The sequence below is a fragment of the Hyperolius riggenbachi genome, chromosome 5 (genome assembly GCF_040937935.1).
Source record: "Hyperolius riggenbachi isolate aHypRig1 chromosome 5, aHypRig1.pri, whole genome shotgun sequence".
In the NCBI taxonomy this organism is placed as follows: domain Eukaryota; kingdom Metazoa; phylum Chordata; class Amphibia; order Anura; family Hyperoliidae; genus Hyperolius; species Hyperolius riggenbachi.
The window spans coordinates 15,833,378-15,855,541 of NC_090650.1; the positions used below are offsets into that span (position 1 = coordinate 15,833,378).

At 46.8% G+C, this 22,164-nt stretch overlaps 1 protein-coding gene and 1 long non-coding RNA gene across 3 annotated transcripts in view; one reads left to right on the forward strand and one right to left on the reverse strand.

Annotated features, from left to right (window-relative positions):
- Nucleotides 1-11,068: 11,068 nt before the first annotated feature.
- LOC137519535 (uncharacterized) lies at nucleotides 11,069-19,849 on the reverse strand. 2 transcript variants are annotated; one of them, XR_011021002.1, is made up of 3 exons: nucleotides 19,768-19,849; nucleotides 15,367-15,545; nucleotides 11,069-11,778 (listed from the first exon to the last, which is right to left on the reverse strand). It is a non-coding gene; the product is annotated as an uncharacterized lncRNA (long non-coding RNA). The 2 variants fall into 2 exon arrangements; XR_011021001.1 differs by lacking the exon at nucleotides 19,768-19,849 and adding an exon at nucleotides 19,401-19,488.
- An 82-nt stretch (nucleotides 19,850-19,931) lies between these two features.
- The window catches only part of GARS1 (glycyl-tRNA synthetase 1), an 81,922-nt gene continuing 79,689 nt past the window's right edge, over nucleotides 19,932-22,164 (forward strand). The window contains exon 1 of the mRNA XM_068235118.1: nucleotides 19,932-20,170. Coding sequence (XP_068091219.1) covers nucleotides 19,970-20,170 — 201 coding nt within the window. The 5' untranslated portion in view covers nucleotides 19,932-19,969. The remainder of the gene's footprint in view (nucleotides 20,171-22,164) is intronic.

Genomic DNA, 22,164 nt, shown 5'->3' on the forward strand with positions numbered 1-22,164 from the left:
GATGTTGGTTTCCATTAACAGCTTGCATGCAACCTATTAAGTACTCGTCCCTCCCACTGCGAAGAAGTCAATCCTCCATGGGAGGGGCCTAACACTAACTCCCATGGAGGATTGACTTCTTCGCAGTGGGAGGGACGAGTACTTAATAGGTTGCATGCAAGCTGTTACAGGAAACCAACATCCTCCAGTGGTAGACAGGTCATGTGTATGCTCGGTGTGTATTCGACCCCACAAGTGGGGCTTGCACTCTTTTGCAGGTAGGCACTTGTCTGTTTTTAAGTAGCGCTGTTCATGGATTTAGTTAGTGTTAGGGCCCTCCTATGGAGGATTGACTTCTTTGCAGTGGGAGGGACGAGTACTTAAGCCATGCCCCTGCCACACCGCTGATTACGCCTCCATCACACACCTAATCATGCATACCATAAAGATTTTATAAGAGAAATATGTTGTTTTATAATTCAAACCAGACTGGCCCTTTCTATCCTGGTTCATTTCCTTCATATTAACATTTTAAAATTAGTAATATATCAATTTAAAGGATGGGAATAAAGTTTAGAGTCAATCAAACACATTTTTTAGTAGAGATATATATTTATATTTACATAGAAAGAGGGACAAAGGCTTAAAAGAGGGAAAAATGAGGAGGAAAGAGGGACAGGGCTCCCAAAGAGGGACTGTCCCTCCAGAAGAGGGACAGTTGGGAGCTATGAGTATAGCTGGCTTAGTGGCTATATACGCTAAAGGGGGATCTGCTTGTATACTATACACTATCTGCCTAGCTATATACACTAAGGCTAGTTACACACCAGGACGTTGCGTTTTAGGGGACGTTATAGGGCACATAACGTGCCCCTAACACAACGCCTGGTGCTCTCTGATGTGGACGTCAGAGTAAGCCGCGTTGTGCAGCTCAATCTGGCGTCCGTGATGCCGTGATGCGCACTCTTGGACGCACGCGGCATCACGCGGTCCCGCCCGGCCAATCGCCGCACAGAGCGGCCGCTCCAGGAAGTAAACACTGCACGTCACTGAGTGCAGTGAACATTAATTAGCCATGTGCCCGGCCGTTCTCCGCTCCTCCCCAACATTACTGAGCATGTGCAAACAGTCTAACGCGGCTTAGCCGCGTAGAACGCACAGCATGCAGCACTTTGCTGTGTTACAATGTAACGCAACGTGGGCAGTGTGAACAAGCCCATTGATTTTTCATTACGGTGCGGTGGGACTGCGTTACAGGCTGCACTAACGTGCGCCTGTGACGTCCCACTGTGAAAGCAGCCTAAAAGGGTATCTGTTTATATATACTAAGGGTGGGGATCTGCCTGAATGCGGAAGGCACCAAAATCTGGTTACGCTCAGGGCGCTGTGAAACCTAAGGCCGGCCCTGGATAGCCATATATACTGTAGTTGCCCGTAGTAAAGGTAGCCTAATATAATTGCCCGCAATATACAGTGGGATGCAAAAGTTATATGATACATTTAACTGACATTTTTTATCATAAAAACCAACGATTTATACAGGAAAATCATGACGATTAACAAGGTTGCCCAAACTTTTGCATCCCAGTGTATGTAGCCTAGTAGCCAGCACTAGGGGAGAGCTGAGCACTGAGAGAAGGTCGGGTATCGCTGGACTCCAGCGGTGGAGCAGGTGAGGTGAGTTAAAGGGGAACTGAAGTAAGAGGTATACGGAGGCTGCCATATTTATTTCCTTTTAATCAATACCAGTTGCCTGGCAGCCCTGCTGGTCTATTTCTCTGCAGTAGTATCTGAATAACACCAGAAACAAGCATGCAGCTAGTCTTGTCAGATCTGACTTTAACCCATTCAGGTTCCGTGGTTTTCACGAGAGAAATGTTCACCTCCCATTCATTAGCCTATAACTTTATCACTACTTATCACAATGAACTGATCTATATCTTGTTTTTTCCGCCACCAATTAGGCTTTCTTTGGGGGGTACATTTTGCTAAGAGCCACTTTACTGTAAACGCATTTTAACAGGAAGAATAAGAAAAAAATGGAAAAATTCATTATTTCTCAGTTTTCAGCCATTATAGTTTTAAAATAATACATGCCTCCATAATTAAAACTCACGTATTGTATATGCCCATATGTCCCGGTTATTACACCGTTAAAATTATGTCCCTATCACAATGTATGGCGACAATATTTTATTTGGAAATAAAGGTGCATTTTTTTCCATTTTGCATCCATCACTATTAACAAGTTTAAAATAAAAAAAATATAGAAATATTTCATCTTTACATTGATATTTAAAAAGTTTAGACCCTTAGGTAAATATTTACATGTTTTTTTTTTTTTTTATTGTAATGGTTTTTTTTATTTATAGTAAACATTTTATTTGGGTAGTTTTGGGAGGGTGGGGGGTAAACAATAGATTTATAATGTAAATGTGTGTTGATTTTAATTCATTTTTATTTTCAGGTGTAGTATTACTTTTTGGCCACAAGATGAGTTTGTTTACATGACGTCACTCTAAGCGTAACACACGCTTAGAGTGGCGCATCAGGAAGGAGACGGCCAGAAAAAGCCCAGCTTCCGAGAGAAGCTGTCGCTTTTTCAGCGGGGGAGAGGAATCAGTGATCGGACTTCATAGTCCGATACATTGATTCCCTGGCTACCGAATCCGCGGCCGGGAGTGCGCGTGCACGTGCGCGATCGGCTGCGGGGGCGCGCGGTAGCGCACATGGTTTCTGGACGTAGTTTCTACGTCCAGAAACCAAAATAGGTTAAAGTCTGAAACACCTGATCTGCTGCATGCTTGTTCAGGGGCTATGGCTAATAGTATTAGAGGCAGAGGATCAGCAGGGCTGCCAGGCAACTGGTATTGCTTAAAAGGAAATAAACATGGCAGCCTCCATATACCTCTCTTCAGTGCCCCTTTAATAGTTTGCCATGGCTTCTGCTTGCAAATCTTTGCATTCGGGCAGTGGCAGAAGGACTCTGGTGTCACCCCCCTGCCATGGTGACACCCAGGGCAGATCACTCCTGCCACCAGGCCCTCTGTACGCCCCTGGAGCCTGCCATATTTATTTCCTTTTAAGCAATACCAGTTGCCTGGCAGCCCTGCTGATCCTCTGCCTCTAACACATTAGTCATAGACCCTGAACAAGCATGCAGCAGATCAGGTGCTCTGATTAAAGTGTGACGAGATTAGCTGCATGCTTCTTTCTGCCATGATTCAGACACTACTGCAGTCAGGGCTGCCAGGCAACTGGTATTGATTAAAAGGAAATAAATATGACAGCCTCCGTATCCCTCTCACTTCAGTGTGTGTATTTGGCTGCCTTTTCAAAGTAGATGAACTGACTCCCTCTAGTGTCTAAACATTAAAAATTCAGTTATAGAGATAGTCCTGTGGTCGTTTTTAGAATGACTAGTTCTTTGCTACATGTTCACAGAGCCGGATTAAGGCTAAATGGGGCCCTAAGCAAAGTAACTGATTTGGGCCCCCCCATCATGTCGTAATAGAATCAGAAGATGCAGCTGCACAGCAACATGCCGCACACACCGGGCAGCCGAGCTACTGGTTGCTATGGGCAACAGCACGCTTTCCTCTGTGGGTGCACAATGCAGGGAATAGCAGCGGCAAAATGCAGAGTGAGAGATGAATGGCTGGGACATTTGCACTCAGAGGCTGGGGCACCCCTGTGAAGAGGGCGCCAGATATCACAACAGCAGCACTTTCCCCCTGCATCTCCAGCCTGGCAATAGCAGAAAGCTCTGGACACTGCCAAACCGGAAGCCGTTCCCCAGACAGAATTACATAACCACTCCCACCACCGAACAACCAATTTCCTCCCAAACTAGACAGCCACCATGCAGCCTCCATCCCAGTGAATACGATAGTCCAGCAGAGAAGGCAGCCGCAGTGGGGGAGAATGATAGCACCAGATGACTCACATTCACCTATTGCAATCCAAGCAATAGAGGTCCCATCATCCGGAGCCCATCTGTCTCCTCTAGAGTGTTGCCGCTCTGTTACTACTACTATTACTACTTCCTGTCTGATCTGAGAATCAGGAAGTTCAGAGCGAGCGGCTGCACTGTAGAAGAGACAGATGGGTTTCAGATGACGGGATCTCTATCGCTTGGATCATGGATAGGTGAGTGACCATTTGCCATCTGCTGCTATCATTCTTGCTGCAGCTGTGGTTCTCTGTGGGAAGGGAGGGTGGAGTGGGCAGCGGCAGAGCGCACAGTAGCAGGAGGGGGACCTAGGAGGAGAGCCTGGCTCTGAAGACAATCAGCAGCGCACGGCATCATTTGACAAGACAAGACAAATAACATTTATATTGCGCTTTTCTCCTGGTGGACTCAAAGCGCCAGAGCTGCAGCCACTAGGACGCGCCCTATAGGCAGTAGGAGTGTTAGAGAGCCTTGCCTACGATCTCCTACTGAATAGGTGCTGGCTTACTGAACAGGCTAAGCAGAGATTCGAACCCTGGTCTCCTGTGTCAGCGGCAGAGCCCTTAAAGGGACTCCAAGCAGTGCCTGTGGATATGCCTTTAAGCATACCCACAACTAATTCATTACATCCTCACACCTACCAGCATGATGTTTGTAATTATATCCCCCTGGGTTCCTTATATTTCATTGCATTGTGCTGAATCGAGCTGCCAACTTTGGAGAAAAGTCGTCCTGTGGCCGTGATTTCGATCGCGAAAATATCGAAAACTAAAAGGCATAGAGCAGCCGTTTATATATCATTGGAAAGAGGAGAAAGAGAGCTTTAAAATGATATGCATCTTGGCATAGTTACTGCACTGCTCAGAGTCCCTTTAACCATTATACCATCCAGCCACCGCTGACTTTGGAGAAAAGTCGTCCTGTGGCCGTGATTTCGATCGCGAAAATATCGAAAACTAAAAGGCATAGAGCAGCCGTTTATATATCATTGGAAAGAGGAGAAAGAGAGCTTTAAAATGATATGCATCTTTCCATAGTTACTGCACTGCTCAGAGTCCCTTTAACCATTATACCATCCAGCCACCGCTGACAGGATGGCAAGGGCTGGTTTATGTGCTGATGGGGCCCCTTTGACTCTGAATGGGGCCCCAAGCGACTGCTTTTGTTGCCTGGTCGGTAATCCGGCCCTGCATGTTCAGGCCCTGAAATGATCCTAAAAGAAGTTCCGAGTCTTCTGCAGCGACCCGCTGTCAGTCTGTCATGGATCCTTTGGGTCGTTGGTTCTGCGCATGCGCTACAGTTAATGGATCAGGGCTGTGCTTTGGCGAACAATGCATGCAGCAGTGCGATAGCACATTCCTCTGCTGCGCTTGTAGTGTGAACATCAGACAGTGCAGTCTATGCATTTCTGATGTTCCTGTGTGACACACACCATACGCATTGCTGAAATGTGCACGGCAATGCGTATAGTGTGAATGATGAGACCTTAAAGAGAAACTCCAACCAAGAATTGAACTTTATCCCAATCAGTAGCGGATACCCCCTTTTACATGAGAAATCTATTCCTCTTCACAAACAGACCATCAGGGGGCGCTGTATGGCCGATATTGTAATGAAACCCCTCCCACAAGAAACTGTGTTTCCAACTGCCAAAAAAGCAAGCAGCAGCTACATCACCTTCCAGCAGTAAAAATGTCAACATGTAATAAATGTCAGAATGTAAATCAGGAATTTAAAAGATTTCACAATGGGCAAACACTGACTAAATCATTTATACATAATTATTAAAAAAAGGAAGCACTTTTTTATTACATTATTTTCACTGGAGTTCCTCTTTAAAGACACTCTGTAACATAAAAAAAACTCCCTCTGGGGGATACTTACCTCGGTAGGGGGAAGCCTCAGGGTCCCAATGAGGCTTCCCCTCCCCTGTAGTCTGGGGGAATCCAGCACTGGCTCCTATAATCCTCTCCCAACAAGCCTGACAAGGCTTGATATACAGTATTTACCTCTCCGGGATCCAGCACAGGCACACTAGCGGCTCTTCGTTCAGGTGAGGCAGAAATAGCCGAGCTCCAGGCGTGGACAGGCCCAGCGGGAGCTCGGGTTTGTGCCCGGTAGGCCTCTTGCCCCCGGGGGCCCCAGTGCTGAAAAGGAGGGGGGCACAGCGCAGGAAGGGGGGAAGTGGGCACAGAGCAGTGGGGGAGGGAGAAGCCTCCCCCTCTCCCTCACCTAGGGCCCCCCCTTCCGCGCTCCCCCCGCTCCAGAATTGCAGCCAGCCAGCGGAACGGCTTACCGAGAGCTATAGCTCTGCGTGCCACTGGTCTGGTCTGGTCTTCTGCACTGACACAGTCCAATCACGCTCTCGCAGTACTTCCTGTGAGAGCGTGATTGGACAGTGCAGTGCAGAAGACCAGACCAGCAGCGGCACGCAGAGCTATCTGACTCTCGGTGAGTGATTCCCGCTCGCTGTCGCGCTAGATGGCTGCAATTTTGGAGGGGGGAGCGAGGAAGGGGGGGCTCCAGGTGAGGAGGGGAGGCTTCCCCTCCCTCCCCGCCGCTCTGTGCCCACTGCCCCCCCTTCCAGGCTGGGGGCACTATACTGGGGACACTTATATAGACCTGCCTACCAATATTGGGGACACCTATAGACCTGGCTACCTATACTGGGGACACCTATAGACCTGGCTACCTATACTGGGGACACTTATAGACCTGGCTACCTATACTGGGGAAACCTATAGACTTGGCTACCTATACTGGGGACACTTATATACCTGCCTGCCAGGCCCTGTCTTTTTTGGGGGGAATCTGCTGCCAATCTGATTGCATTTTGTGGGGAAATCTGCTGCTAGATTTTTTTTTTTCTTTGGGGTGGGAGGGTCAGCCCTCGACCATGTAGTCTGAAAAAAAATGGCCTTCCATGCCCACGAAGTTGGACAGCACTGGACTACTTCATATTTTTATTTTGTGGCATTTGACTACTTGATGAATTATCATGAGGCATGTAACTACTTGATTATTTTATCTAAAATGTATCTGGTCGGACCCAATCTCTGTGAATAACACCGCTACTTATTTTGTGTATTTTTTTGTTATTTTGTGTAATTTTAAGTCTGCCCATGACCCATCATGACCACGCCCATGTTCCAGTGCGTGGTGACACCCATTTATTTTTGCTGTGTGCCGCATGTGGACATATCCCTATTGGAGACTGTCCTCAGAAGTGCTCACAATCTATTCCCTACCATAATCTAATGTCCTACCAATGTAACCCGATTTATCCTTTAGCATTCGGCCCCGGCTGAGAGGAATCCACCAGACACTGACTCAGATGCATATATCAAGGATTTATTTGTGACCTAACAATGGTCAACTGGTAACCTTTCTTAACCAGTAACTCTTCAACAACAAAATACACTTCCCTTGCACATCACAGGTCAAAACAATACAATCTTCTCTTCACAGCCGGTGCACCGGTAAAAGCTGCGGAATAAAAAGGTTAAGTTACACATAAACTTTTAGATGAATTTTGAGCTACAACAGGTCTTCCTGTACAATCATCTACCACTTCACAATACAACACCTTTAAATCGCAGTACCATTACTGAGGTATAGGGGCTTGGGCAGGGACAGGTCTACTGAGCAATTCAGTTACAGTCTCAGTCCCTTGTATCCAAGTCCAAGCTATATTGCTCAGCAAAACCTCAGGGAACTTGTGACTCTCTTCAATATGGTACTGAACAGTTTCCACAGTTCATTGATTGGCAATATGGCATCCAACAGAATGTTCACTTTACTCAGAAGATCTCTCAGACTTTTGCTCTTCATACTATATTTCTCAACTCACTGTACTCTTGAGCACCACTTGTTTGGATAGGGCTTCCCAAAATAATAAACAAAATAAAGAAAGAATCAAACAATCAAAAAAGGGGTTAGAGAAATAAAAAATAAATCAAATAAAAGCACAAAGTTGACCAAAGCTATACCCTCAATATCTCATTCCTTTAATATAACTCTTTTCTTAGCTATTTGAACTTTATGCTGAATAAGCTCTAATTTTGTTACATTGCTAAACTTGTAAATCCAACTTTGTTGACTCTTTATCTCTGTCAGAAGTCACTCTGCTTTTCACTGTAGTTCACAAGATGCAGTGAAACTCCATCTCCACTCCTCTTCTTTAATGTTGACAGTTTAACAGACTCAGTTATCGCTCACTGACAGGTTCTCTTTATCTCCAGGGCTTTTGCTCTCTTTCTCAGGCCGTGCACTTAGGTAACACATAAATCACACTTTGGTTCACTTCTCATATCAGGCTTTTAGTAAACACTGCAGAACACATCAACTGATGAACTAATGACTTGAAGCAGATTGACAGGAACAATGTCTTTGAACCAGGATTACTGCGAACGGCTAACTGTGTCAGTTCTGAGGGGGCTTAATGGAGGCTGATCACTTTTCTGATGACAGAAAGGCACTCACACTTCATATACTCGGCTGCAAATTCTATTCCTTTGGTTGGGCAGCACTATCTTGCATAAATAAACTGATTATCATCACAATGTCACTGTCCCTTTAAAGAGAATCTGTATTGTTAAAATCGCACAAAAGTAAACATACCAGTGCGTTAGGGGACATCTCCTATTACCCTCTGTCACAATTTCGCCGCTCCTCGCCGCATTAAAAGTGTTAAAAACAGTTTTAAAAAGTTTGTTTATAAACAAACAAAATGGCCACCAAAACAGGAAGTAGATTGATGTACAGTATGTCCACGCATAGAAAATACATCCATACACAAGCAGGCTGTATACAGCCTTCCTTTTGAATCTCAAGAGATCATTTGTGTGTTTCTTTCCCCCTGCAGCTATCTTCCACTGACGTGTCAGGCTATTTCTTCCTGCAGAGTGCAGACAGCTGTGCCTGTATGTAATTCCTCAGTATGTGAAAGCCCAGCCAGCTCAGAGGAGGATTTATCCAGCTCGTAAAAGATAATAAACAGAGAGAAGCTGCACTAATCTAAATATCACACAGGCAGTGTGCAGAGAGGGGCCTGGATGGGGGAGTTCATAGCAGAACCACAACACTGAAGAACTTGGCAGCCTTCCAGACACAGGCCTGACAAGTCTGACAAGAGAGAGATAAGTTGATTTATTACAGAGATGGTGATAGTAGAACGTGCTGCAGTAAGCCAGAACACATTAGAATAGCTTTTGGAACTTGTAGGATGATAAAAAACAGGATGCAATTTTTGTTACGGAGTCTCTTTAAGGTTTTATCAAACAGGTAGTCTCTAGTCACACCACTTTCATCAGAATATGCCTCTTCAGTACTTTGGGTTAATTGTCTCTACACACAGCAAACCTCCACTGAACGCTGGCCTTTTTCTGAACAAACACTGTGGCTTGTGGCTGGCGCAAGGCCTATACTCATCTGGCCTGTCAGGGTCTCTCTCTTTCCACACTGAACTTGGCCTCCGGTAACTGTCTGGCTCTGTTAACGCTGTCCTCCTCTCTCTGCTGGGTCGCCACCAGGTCCCCTCTTAAACTGGTTCCCTCTGGCTGTGTCTCGCTCTGCCCCTCTGCACCTGCGCTGTGCTCTCTGACTGGCCGCGCGGAGCTTCCAGAAGGTTCCACTGCTTTGTATACATGGTCGCCTTAGCAACCAGTCTATGCGACCATTTGAGCGCTTAGGCTTCTCTCTCCATGCGCCGTTTTAGTTCCACCATGCTAATCTCGCAAAATTTTATTACGCAATCGCGATTAGCGTTCCAAATGTAAACTAGTCCTGAACGAGTATTGTACCATGTAACTATCAGTTTAGGCAAAGAGATATGATAGGATGATACCCGCCAGCGCCTGCGCAGTAAAGCCTGACTTCTGCAACGGGGCCTTTTAGGTAAGATGGGTGGGGCCAGAGAGGAGAACAGGGGGAGCGGTGGGCATCAGGATAGGTGACAGCATGTGCCTGTTCCCCTCCTTTCTCTAGTTTTATTTGGCTCTAGTTTTCATTAACATTTTAGCAACCTCCGATTATATTTTAACCAGTTCGACCTATCTGGACGAGTAAGTTCGTCCAGATAGGCTCTGCTGCCACCGCTGCGTGGTACGCGCGATTGGGCACGCTCCCGCGCGCGCTCCCGCTGCCCGCTGCTAGCCCCCAATCAGTGAATGGGTATATAATTCCCATTCACCGATCTAACTTCCTCGCAGAAAAAACGACGCTTTCTATTGAGAGAGCGCAGTATTTCTGCCCCCCAGGAAACTTCTCCTTGTTCTTTTAGTTCCTGGATGCTAGATCGTTCGCATCCAGGACTTTTTTGACAGTGGCCATCTTGTGGCCAAATAGTAAACTGCACCCACATACATTTTTCAATAAACAATTATCTTATTTTACATTTAAAATTGGCTGTTTCCCTCCCACACCAAAAATTACTCACATACATTTTTATTAAGAAAAAAAAAACAATAAAAACAAAACAAAAACAACATAAATAGTTACCCAAGGGTATGAACTTTTTAAATATGCATGTCAAGAGAGTATGTTGTTATATTATTTTAATTTATAAGCTTGTAAGTAGTGATGGACGCAAATTGAAAAAATGCACCTATATTTCTAAATAAAATATCGGCACCATAAATTGTGATAGGGAGGGACATCATTTAAATGGTGTAATAACCGGGACAGATGGGCAAATAAAATACACGAGTTTTAATTACGGTAGCGTATATTAATTTCAAACTATAATGGCCAAAAACTGAGAAATAATGATTTTTTTTTCATTTCTTTCTTAATCTTCCTGTTAAAATGGATTTAGAAAAAAATAATTCTTAGCAAAATGTACTACCCAAAGAAAGCCTAATTAGTGGCGGAAAAAAAAAAAAAGATATAGATCAATTAATTGTGATACGTAGCGATAAAGTTATTGGCGAATGAATGGGAGGTGAACGTTCCTCGGATGCATGAGATTTTCGGCACTGCAGTGCTGAACCGGTTAATATAACCCAGGTGAAGGTTGCACATTTTTTACCACTAATACCGGATGATCACATCCAAGCCAGGCTATGCACAGTAGCATTCTGTAGCTTGGGAATTTCAGTAAATTAGACCCATAATAACAAAATACAGAGAAGAAGGATATGCTGCATGCTTGATTTTATTCAGAGGCTCCGCAGGAACTTGTCCATTTGCCAAAGTTGTACATCACTGCCTCCTAGTGGTTGGTGTCTTCACCCTTTTCGGGTTGAACTGGGACTTAATCCACTGGATGTCTCTCTGGCTCACTGCCTTCCTCCGGTTTCGTCTCACCCATGTGGTTGGTGTTCTGTGCCGTGTGCTTGGTGTGCTAACCACCCTGGCTCTGTGCCGTTTGGTTGGTGTTCTGCGCCGTTGGGTTGTTGTTCTTACCACACCGGCACTGCGCTGTTTGGTTGGAGCTCTGCTCCGTTTGGTTGGTGCTCTGCGCCGTGTGGTTGGTGTCCTGCGCCCTGTGGTTGGTGCTCTGTGCCGTTTCGTTGGAGTTCTACGCCGTGTGGTTTGTGTTCGGCGCCGTGTGGTTGGTGTTCTGCGTCCTGTGGTTGGTGCTCTGTGCCGTTTGGTTGGTGTTCTGTGCCGTGTGGTTGGTGTTCTTACCACACCGCCCCTTCTACTTCCCCTTCTTCTGCCTCGCTGGGGGGTTCCTTCTGTCATCCCAACATTAGCTCTAGTCTTCGGGGAACCTCCAGTGTTAAGCCTCACCATGTTACGCAGCTCCACAGACGATCCTAGAAGAAGTAATCTCAGGAGGCCTCAGGTATTGGCTTGCAGTATGGTTCTCTCAGGGAAGTGTGCAGGAAGGGCAGTTGTAACTGCTGAGGTGGATGGTGGGAGCAGTTAGTTTTTATAGTAGCTGGTGAGAGCAGTTATACCCCCTTAAGGTGGCCACTAACTGTCCAATTTCTAGCGAAAAATCGTTCGAGCGATCAGCAATTCTGATCGGACGAAAAATCGTTCACTACACCATCAACTAACCAATCATTGCTTCCTATCTATCACGACCACCAAGAAAATCCAAATTTTTGTTCGACGAAAATTCATTCGGGCGACATTTCTTTCACTCGTTCATAATCGATTGTGTCCACCAATGGAGATTATTTACAACCAATCCGATCAGAATTTCTGATCGCTCGAACGATTTTTCGCTAGAAATTGGACCGTTAGTGGCCAGCTTAAGAAGGATGGTGCAGGTCCTTGGAGACATTTCTGGAAGGGACCTCAAATCGCTGTTCACACTCATTGGCAGGGCGTACATCACGCATTATCGAGTTTTTATGATCATTGCATATCTAACGCAGTTCAATGACATCACATTTGTTCTGCGTTTTTCAGTTTTTCTGTGCGTTTTGTGCATCTCGTATTAAAATGCAGTGTTGCTTTTTTTCACATGCGATGTGTGATAATTGCATTCATTGCAAGCCAATGGAAATGCAAAAATATTTGCACTTTTGTGTGAAAATTTGCATCTGAATTTGAAGTTAATCAGATACAGTCTCATTGGTATGCACAACAAAAATTGCAATACAGGAAAGTGAAGAAAAATGCAAATTCACAGAGAAAAATACAAAGTAACGAATTGCAGAAAACAGAATGGGGCATGCGCAAAAAAGCACAAAATTGCATGTAGAATTTGCATGGATAAGTGTGAAGGCTGCCAAAATGTTTCACAAACCTTTCGGGCCCGTTTCCACTATTGCGTTGCGGAATCGCCGGCGAATCACCGCAGGTGAAATCGCATGCGGGTGCGATTCCGCATGCGTTTTTTGCTGCGATTTCGCATGCGATTTCGCATAGGTTAGGGTGATGCGATTTTAACCATGTCACTGCCTGTGTGAATTAACATGGGTACCTATGTGAAATCGCATGCAAATTCGCGGCAAAAAAACGCATGGGGAAAACGCATGCGATTTCCCTATTAAATACATTGCGTGCGATTCGCCTCCATTCCACATGCAAGCGAATTCTGAGGGCTGTGCCGTGCAGAAAAATCCTGCACAGAAAAACGCACAGCAAAGCTGACAAGTGGAAACAGGCCCATCCACTTGCATTGGCTGTGCGAATCCGCATGCGGGCAACGCATGCGGATTCGCGATAGTGGAAACGGGCCCTTAATCTGTTGAAGCATAAATATCAAATCAGTCATAGATTGTTCATACAGGTTGTTTTCCCCTTATGGACCAGAGCAATTTTCATATTTCATCACTCCTCCCATTCATGTGCCAATAACTTTATCACTGCTTATCACACCTACAGTAAATAATCTATATCTTGTTTATGATATTTTTTTTAGTAATTACTTTCTTTTCTATGCAGTTTAACCACCTTGGCAGTATGGGTCTTTCTGGATTTTAGTGTCTAAAAGCGCTGCAATTTTTTCGTATGCTTTTAGACCCTAAAACCGGGAAAAAATCATGCTGCTAGACAGCCTGCAGCAACCCCTGCACGTTAGTCACCTCCCTGGGATCCAGCCCTGCAGTTCACACTCAGTCCTCCAGGTGGTGCTGTAACCCTGTAGTGAGATCGCTGACTCTTGTCATGACAACAAACGATGATCGCACCCGAGAGATGCAGAGCCTCCGAGGACGGGAAGGAGAATGGCTGCTGGCGTCTGGGTCCCGTGGGAGGTGAGTTAAAACGCTCACTGCGGACTATGCTCTGTACAAGGCTTCTGGCGGCTACCACGAGTCATGCTCGGGATAAACGCGCTTGGCTGCTTTTTTCCAACCCGATGCCTGACTCATGGATACCACCAAGGAGGTTAAAGGGAAAATAAGGAAAAAAAATAAGGAAAAACACACTATCCATTTCTATTTTTCCTATAGATTTAAAATAAACTGCTGTATATAAAATCACACATTTTATTTGTTTTTTTCCATTGTATTTATAAAGAAAGACAAGAATTTCATTTGAAAAAATACCAATATTACACCCTCATGGCATATATACGCAAAAAGCTAAGTCCCTAATATAACATTTGTTATGCTTAGTGCTGCAACCAGAATCAGTGTACAATAGTCCCAAGGGGAAGGGAGGATCTCTAGAGCAGTGGTCCTCAACCTTTTCCGGCCCAGGGAACACTTTCTGACCAATTTTTTCTCCTGGGAATGGCGGGGGGGGCGCAGGTGTTTGCGCGACCTAGTGGACAGTGTCGTGCGCAGCGGGTTATGGGGGGGAGGGGGTCTGGGGTGCGGCTGCATAGCTAGCATAGTTGCCCCAGTATAGGGAGTTTAGTTGCCCCAGTATGGCTAGTATAGTTACCCCAGTATAGCTAGTATAGTGCCCCAGTATAGCTAGTATAATGACCAGTATAGCTAGTATAGTCCCAGTATGGATAGGTAGTGCCCCAGTATAGTGCCCAGTATGGGTAGGTAGTGCCCCAGTATAGCCAGTAAAGTGCCCAGTATAGCTAGTATAGTGCCCAGTATAGCTAGGTAGTGCCCAGTATAACTAGTATAGTGCCCAGATAGCTAGTATAGTGCCCAGTATAGCTAGCATAGTGTCCAGTATGGTGCCCAGTATAGCTAGTATAGTGCCCAGTATAGCTAGCATAGTGCCCAGTATAGGTAGGTAGTGCCCAGTATAGCTAGTATAGTGCCCAGTATAGGTAGGTAGTGCCCCAGTATAGTGTCCAGTATAGCTAGTATAGTGCCCAGTATAGCTTCCTAGTATGGGTAGGTAGTGCCCCTCCCCCCTCCGCTCCTGTTACCTTATGAGCGGTACAGCGGCTTCCTGTAGCGGCGATATGCATCGCCGTTACCATGGGAACCGCTGTACCGCTTCCTGCTCATCACAGCAGCCGCCGAGCGAGCTGCTGTAATAGATGCCACTGAGGAGAGCGGCTACGGGGGAATCTAATCAGACAAGCGGGCGCCCGCTCATGATAAGGTAACAGGAGCGGCGGCCGCGGGGAGGGTAGGAGCGAGAGGCCAGATCTGCCGCGGCCCGGTGGTTGGGGACCCCTGCCGTACGGCACACCAGGCAAGAACAGCAGTTGAAAAACACTGCACTAGAGCACTAGGGAAAACTAGAAGAAGTAACACCCATTTCACATTGGCCTAAAAAAGGCAAGTTAAGGAAGAGAATGGATGTGAACGGATTCAATGTTAATCAATAGATCCATTCACATTGGTCCATTCAAACAGATCTGTGTCGGTCTTCTGCGATTTTTATGTACAGTGCCAACGGATGGGTCGCATTGACTGCGCGCTAACGGAATGGAGGGTCTCAGATGGAAAACTGAGCCTTTTAAAAACTGAACCACGGATCAGTTTTTACCAGGGCTGTGAAGTCGGTACAAAGATTATCCGACTCCAACTCCGACTCCTCAGTCTATGAAACCTCCGACTCCAGGTACCCAAATTGGCTCCGACTCCTCAACTTCAACTCCTTAGTCTAATACTTACTAGGCCTGTGGATTTGGTACAAAAATCATTCGACTTTAACTCCCGACTCCTCAGTTTATGAAACCACCGACTCCATCTCCGACTCCAGGTGCCCAAAATTGCTCCGACTCTCTCTGAGTGATCGACCGTCTCTCTGTAATTTTGCCGCGTATGGAGCCCAGAAATTTCTGATGGCAGCCCTGCTGGGAGAGAGGCTAGGGTTAGGCTTCAGTAAAAGGGAATCTTAGGGCTAGGCATAGGGAAGAGAGTTTAGCATTTAGGGAGGTATCAGATTTAGGTAGGTAATAGGTATCAGGAAAGGAAATACTGTAGTGGAATCTCCATTTAAACAGAGTCTGAAGCCTTTTTTATCTCTTTTTATTGCGCAGTTAGCGTTAGCATTCAGATCCAAGTTGATTCGCCGCACTCCCGTAGCAGAATGAGGTATTTATCCCCCTAAAATCACGGGGGAAATTCCACAACTTTTAAAGTCGCAGATTTTGGTGCCCGGTAAAGACAGAACTCCTCCTATCAAGTCAATCTCCGCTGTTCTCTGCTTCTCCCCGCCCCTTTTAGTTAAAGAAGACTGAGAGGGGCGGGGAGAGGCGGAGATCGACTGGAGAAGAGGAACAATTCTGCCTCTACCAGGAAGCAATTGTCCCAGAATTTCAGGGGGATAAATACCTTGTTCTGTCGCGGGAGTGCGGCAAATCAGCTTGGATCTTAATGCTGAAGCTAACTACGCAATAAGAAGAGATTAAAAAAAAAGGCTGGAAATTGGTGGCATCTCCATAAGCTGTTGCTTAGATCCGCTGCTGCTGTTGGGACATTTCTGCCCCCCCAATGACAGCCTGTTGCTAGGCAATGACCCATCAGACTTGCTCCCTCTTTCAACACATTCAAGCAAGCCCTTAAAACCCACCTTTTTATGATGGCCTACCCACCTCCTACCACACAGTAACTCTCTAAGGAATATTTAACAGCCCCACCTAGTGTTTCCACCCCTCCCTTTAGATTGTAAGCCTCTGGCAGGGTCCTCCGTTCCCTAGTGTAATCTACAGGATCATGTGCTCCTGTCCTATGACAGCCTGTACTTGTATTACTGGGCCTACCTAACCAGCCCATATTGCATGATCATGTATTTTGTACAATTTGTATGTATAACTTTGTTCTATGTGTATAACCCTATGTATGTCATCCTTGTATCATTGTATATATTTATTGTCCAGCGCTGCGTAATATGTTGGCGCTTTATAAATACAATAAATAATAATGATAATAATAATGAGCAGACTCTGTGACAACTCTGTGTTTCCACTGACTAGGCCTTTATAAATGTGTCAGCAGACACGAAACAGTCATCAGGTCCCCCGAGCATTTCACCCAGTGCCATTACTATGTGATCCCAATTTCCATTGGACCTGAACTCTTGCACAGGACAGAAGGAAAACAGGGAAATGCACTCTATGTGTATTTAGAGAGTCTAATTCCCCCACATCTGTGACTAATCACAAGTTTTAGATAGTCCTCCTAAAAGCAGCTATTTTTTTAAACACAGGATGTTAACCTTATGTCTGCTTTCATGAAAGCAGGAAGTAGACACACTGCTGATTTATTGCAGGAATTGTATAAATTGTAACAAAGAAATGTTTTTTCAGTAAAGATTATTATGCTGTTTCTTGTCCACTTTATACGAAAGGTTTAGTGCCCAGCTTTTCCGCTATTCCCATTTACTATTAATATTTATATAATGCCGACATCTTCCGCTGCTCTCTACAGAGTAAACTGTCTTTACCCCCCCCCCCCCACTCAGGGCCGTTTTGGGGGTTGGCGGGGGTCGCAGCATGAGGGGAAAGCCATGTCCATACATCGGCGGGTGGGGGGACAGTCCCCCCCTTCCATCACTCCGGGCTCTCTGCTCTGCGCTCACCTCCAGCATCAATCAGCGTCTGTGCAGCAGCGGGCAGCAGCAGATACACATAACTTCCTGCGCTCCACCACGGATGTTTCTCTCTCTCTCTAGTTTCTGACGTTATAGAGAGGAACCAAAGAGAGGAGGACCAAAACGCTACAGAGGGGGACCAAAACGGCCCCGAGCGGACTACGGGGGGGGGGGGGGGGGGGGGGGGGGGCTTGTGCAGGTGCAAGGGCTGCAGCCCCTATTGATATGCCCCTGATTTGGGGGCTGAGTTACCTGATTCCTGCTCTGCTCTGATTGGTTTCAAAGGTAGAGCGGACTTTGCCTTGTATTTTATTGAGGTTTTTACAGCTGTGCTTCCACCGCCAGGGGTCATAGCAGCCTACTCTGCTGTCTCAAATTCCTCCTCCTTCTGCTGTTATACTAATTTCTTGGAATTGTTGATGTGGTACCACCGCCAGGTTCCAAGGCCTAGTCTGCAGCCACCAATTTCTCATCCGCATTTTGTTATATTGCTGTGGTACCACCGCCAGGTTACATGGCCTTTTCTGCTACCAGCTAATCCGTCTGCTACTCATGCCAATGTAACATGTATGATGCCACTAAAAAAAAGAAAAAGACTAAAACCAGCTAGAGCTAGATTGAGTGCATAAAGAAGAAGAAGGTGGAGAAGGAGAAGAAGAAGAAGGTGGAGGAAGAAGAGGAGGAGAAGGGAGCGGAGGACATGGATTATGATATATATATATATATATATATATATATATATATATATATATATATATTCAAACACTTTTTTTTATTTATAAACCTTCACACATATATAATTGCTATTTAAAAAAAATGATGCATCATTTCATGTCAAAAAAGGGTTTGGTTTTAACCTCCTATCACCTCTTTCCCTCATTGTGCTTTTAAACTCCTTTGTTGTGACGAACTTATACTGACCTCTTATAGAGTGACCAGATTTTTAAGATCCCAACCTGGGACAGGCGTATGTGGAGCGGTAGCGCCGCGGCAAAAAATGGGCGTGGGTATTATGGTATGGGCGTGGACATGACATGGGCGGAGCTAACTAATGTAATGGTGACTAAGGTAGTGGGTTTCCTCCCAAAACACAGTTAGGCAAACTGATCCTATTAAATTAACAAGAAGAATTCCAGTATTTGCATACTGCTTTTCTCCTGTAGGACTCAAAGCTCTTGTAAGGCAGCCACTATAGTGCACTCAGTAGCCATGTTAGGGAGTCTTGCCCAAGAGGTGCTGGATTACTGAGTGAATAGGAAGAGCTGAGATTTGAAACCTGTGTCAGAGACAGAACTATTATTACACTATCCAGCCACCACCAATTTTTATGCAGGGATTTGGCAAATAAATGCTATAGTCTTTACAAAGCCTTCAGCTTTAAGAGAACTGTAGCCAGAACGATATGGGGCTGCCTCTGCCATATTTATTTCCTACATTTTAAACATCCAGCCACCACCACTCTACCTTGTCTAACCCCCCCCCCCCCCCTCAATCATTGGTGAATTTACCACCACCACTTGTTTTTTTAAGTAGGCAGGGCCCGCCCAGCCAGCCTCCCCCCTCCCAATATCAACATTTTTGTCAAGTGAGGTGAAAACCGTCCTAGTCATCTCGTCTAGTTGCCGCACCCACTCTCCCCTCCAAACATTAGCAGGTCAGAATCAGTGTACGAGGACGCCGATGAGGCAGCAGGTGCCATGTCAATGCGGGCGGTTGCTGCTCCGGCCCAGGCTGGTCTGGGTGTGACGGCCCGACGGTTGTTTTCTTCTTCCCTCCGCGTAGCTCTTCCAACTCGTGTGCTGCACTGCTGCGTGTGACGCCTCAGCGACATCAACACGCACATTAAACAGTGGGGGGCGGGGCCAGACAGAGGTGGGAATGCACTTTTAGCCAATTCAATGCAGGCAGAAGACAGGGAGGGAGGGGAGCAGTAGCAGCAGGGTGGACCAGAGGGGTGGAGGACAGGACACTGACGTCAGATACTCCCGCAGCCGGGACGTCCTGCATCTAAAACTGGGACGTTTCCTGGGACCCAAGCCAGCCTGGGACAGGGGACCCCGAATCCGGGACCTGTCCCAGGTAATCCGGGACGTATGGTCACTCTACCTCTTACCTTCCTGCTTGATATATTTTCATCAGTGTTGTATACCGGCCCTTGTTGTTACTCAGCAACAAAATTGGGTTCTTATGTGCACAAAAACTCCGTCATGAAGTAATGTTCAATAAATCACTTCCCTAGTCAGCAGCCCCTTTACCAGTTACTTCCTACTGCATTTTTCCAGACCTTAAACAGCAGTTTTTTTCCCATGATAGAGATATCTGTTTGTAGCTAGTCCCATTGCTGTCAGAATACGATGCTAATCTATGCAGCAGATACATTATCAAAGCCTGCTGTTAACTCCATCATGTGGGACTGCTTCAGGCCAAAGACCAAATGATAATGATGATAATGAAATAGGTTGTTTCTTTTTACTTTTTACCTTCCAGAACACGAGACAGGGTTACATTAACACCCCATTATATTTATAGCTGTGTCTCGGGTCCCCTCTGAAGTAGTATGGGCATTTTGCCCTCCTCCAAGATGGCGGGCGTGGCGCTTGGCTCAGCCGTAGAGTGCGGACGGGGCGGCACTTTGCGGCGCGCGGCACAGCAGAGATTTCATCATGCAGTGAGCGAGGTGTGATGCTGGCGCTGAGATCCATCCGCTCTGTGGTGCCGCAGCTGAGCGCTCTGTCCGGATCCCTCCGCCAGCAGCACAGCCGGCACTCCGCCCTGCCGCGAGCCGCCGCCGCACAGCACTCGCCCGTCTCCTTCCGCAGCGCTGCCCCAGCCTCAGCCATGGAGGAGCAGCTGGCACCGCTCAGGGTGGCCGTCAGAGAGCAGGTGACGCCCGGGACACCGGAGGGCGCGTGAGGGGGGAGGGAGACACGTGGGCAGCAGTGGGGAACCGGTGTTCCAACACTTTAGCATACCCGACAGAATAGCATACATTTAAAGTGATCTAGTCCTTTTAAGTAGAATCAGCACGACCATTCCAACTGACAGCTGGGGGGTGGGGTGCAGTGTATACTGACACAGCTCTATGCAGTGCTGATAATTGGGAGTAAGTGACTAGTACTCTGTGTATTGGAGGGCTCCAATATATGAGGCATTGCATAATGGGGAGCTTTATACAGGCGCTATATTAATTTTAATTTATAAATGGGCTGGGACATTTGGGGTGCGGTATACCTGGGCCGGGACGTTTGGGGTGCAGTATACCTGGGCGGGGATGTTTGGGGTGCGGTATACCTGGGCTGGGACATTTGGGGTGCGGTATACCTGGGCTGGGACATTTGGGGTGCGGTATACCTGGGCGGGGATGTTTGGGGTGCGGTATACCTGGGCTGGGACATTTGGGGTGCTGTATACCTGGGCTGGGACGTTTGGGGTGCGGTATACCTGGGCTGGGACGTTTGGGGTGCGGTATACCTGGGCTGGGACATTTGGGGTGCGGTATACCTGGGCTGGGACATTTGGGGTGCGGTATACCTGGGCTGGGACATTTGGGGTGCGGTATACCTGGGCTGGGACATTTGGGGTGCGGTATACCTGGGCTGGGACATTTGGGGTGCGGTATACCTGGGCTGGGACATTTGGGGTGCGGTATACCTGGGCTGGGACATTTGGGGTGCGGTATACCTGGGCTGGGACATTTGGGGTGCGGTATACCTGGGCTGGGACATTTGGGGTGCGGTATACCTGGGCTGGGATGTTTGGGGTGCAGTATACCTGGGCTGGGACATTTGGGGTGCGGAATACCTGGGCTGGGACATTTGGGGTGCAGTATACCTGGGCTGGGACGTTTGGGGTGCGGTATACCTGGGCTGGGACATTTGGGGTGCGGTATACCTGGGCTGGGACATTTGGGGTGCGGTATACCTGGGCTGGGACGTTTGGGGTGCGGTATACCTGGGCTGGGACATTTGGGGTGCGGTATACCTGGGCTGGGATGTTTGGGGGTGCGGTATACCTGGACTGGGACGGTTGGGGGTGCGGTATACCTGGGCTGGGACGTTTGGGGGTGCGGTATACCTGGGCTGGGACGTTTGGGGGTGCGGTATACAGGTGCTTGGATATTTGGGGTGTAGGATACATGTGCTCTACTACTGGGTACAAAAGTTGTGATATTTGGGGGTACAGTATACAGGGGCTTGGGTATTTGGGGCGCAGTATGCATGGGCTCAGATATTTGGGGTATAGTACACAGGGCTTGGATTTTTGGGGTACAGTACACATCGGCTGTGATATATGGGAAATGGTATAGACTATGATACATCCATAGACATGACTATGCAGTGTTCTCCCCAAAAAATTTTTCCAGCCGGGTGGGGCGAGATGAAAATGCAGGGCAACTCTGCTTACAGCATAGGAGGAGGTGAGGAGGTGAGCCGATGACAGCCGGGTGGTCACCAAATCTAGCCGGGTGGAGCACCCGGCTAAAAGAGCCTGGGGAGAACACTGCTATGGTAGGGACTAGATTGTGAGCTCCTCTGAGGGACAGTTGGTGATAAGACAATATACCCTGTACAGCTCTGCAGAAGATGGCGCTATATAAGTACTGAATAATTATAATACAATATACATGTTTTTGCTATTGGGTAATTTGGGTGCAGCACAGCAGTATACATAGGCTTGGATATTTGGAGTATAATGTACATGGATTCTGATATTGGGTACAGGGACTTGGATATTGGGCTACAGCATGAGGTTCTGTGACATTAGGTGTTGGCGCTTTGAGTCCGCAAGGAGAAAAGCGCAATATAAATGTTATTTGTCTTGTCTTGTTTTGTATAATACAGGCTTTGGTGAATGCTGGCTGTTGGCAGGTTGTGATG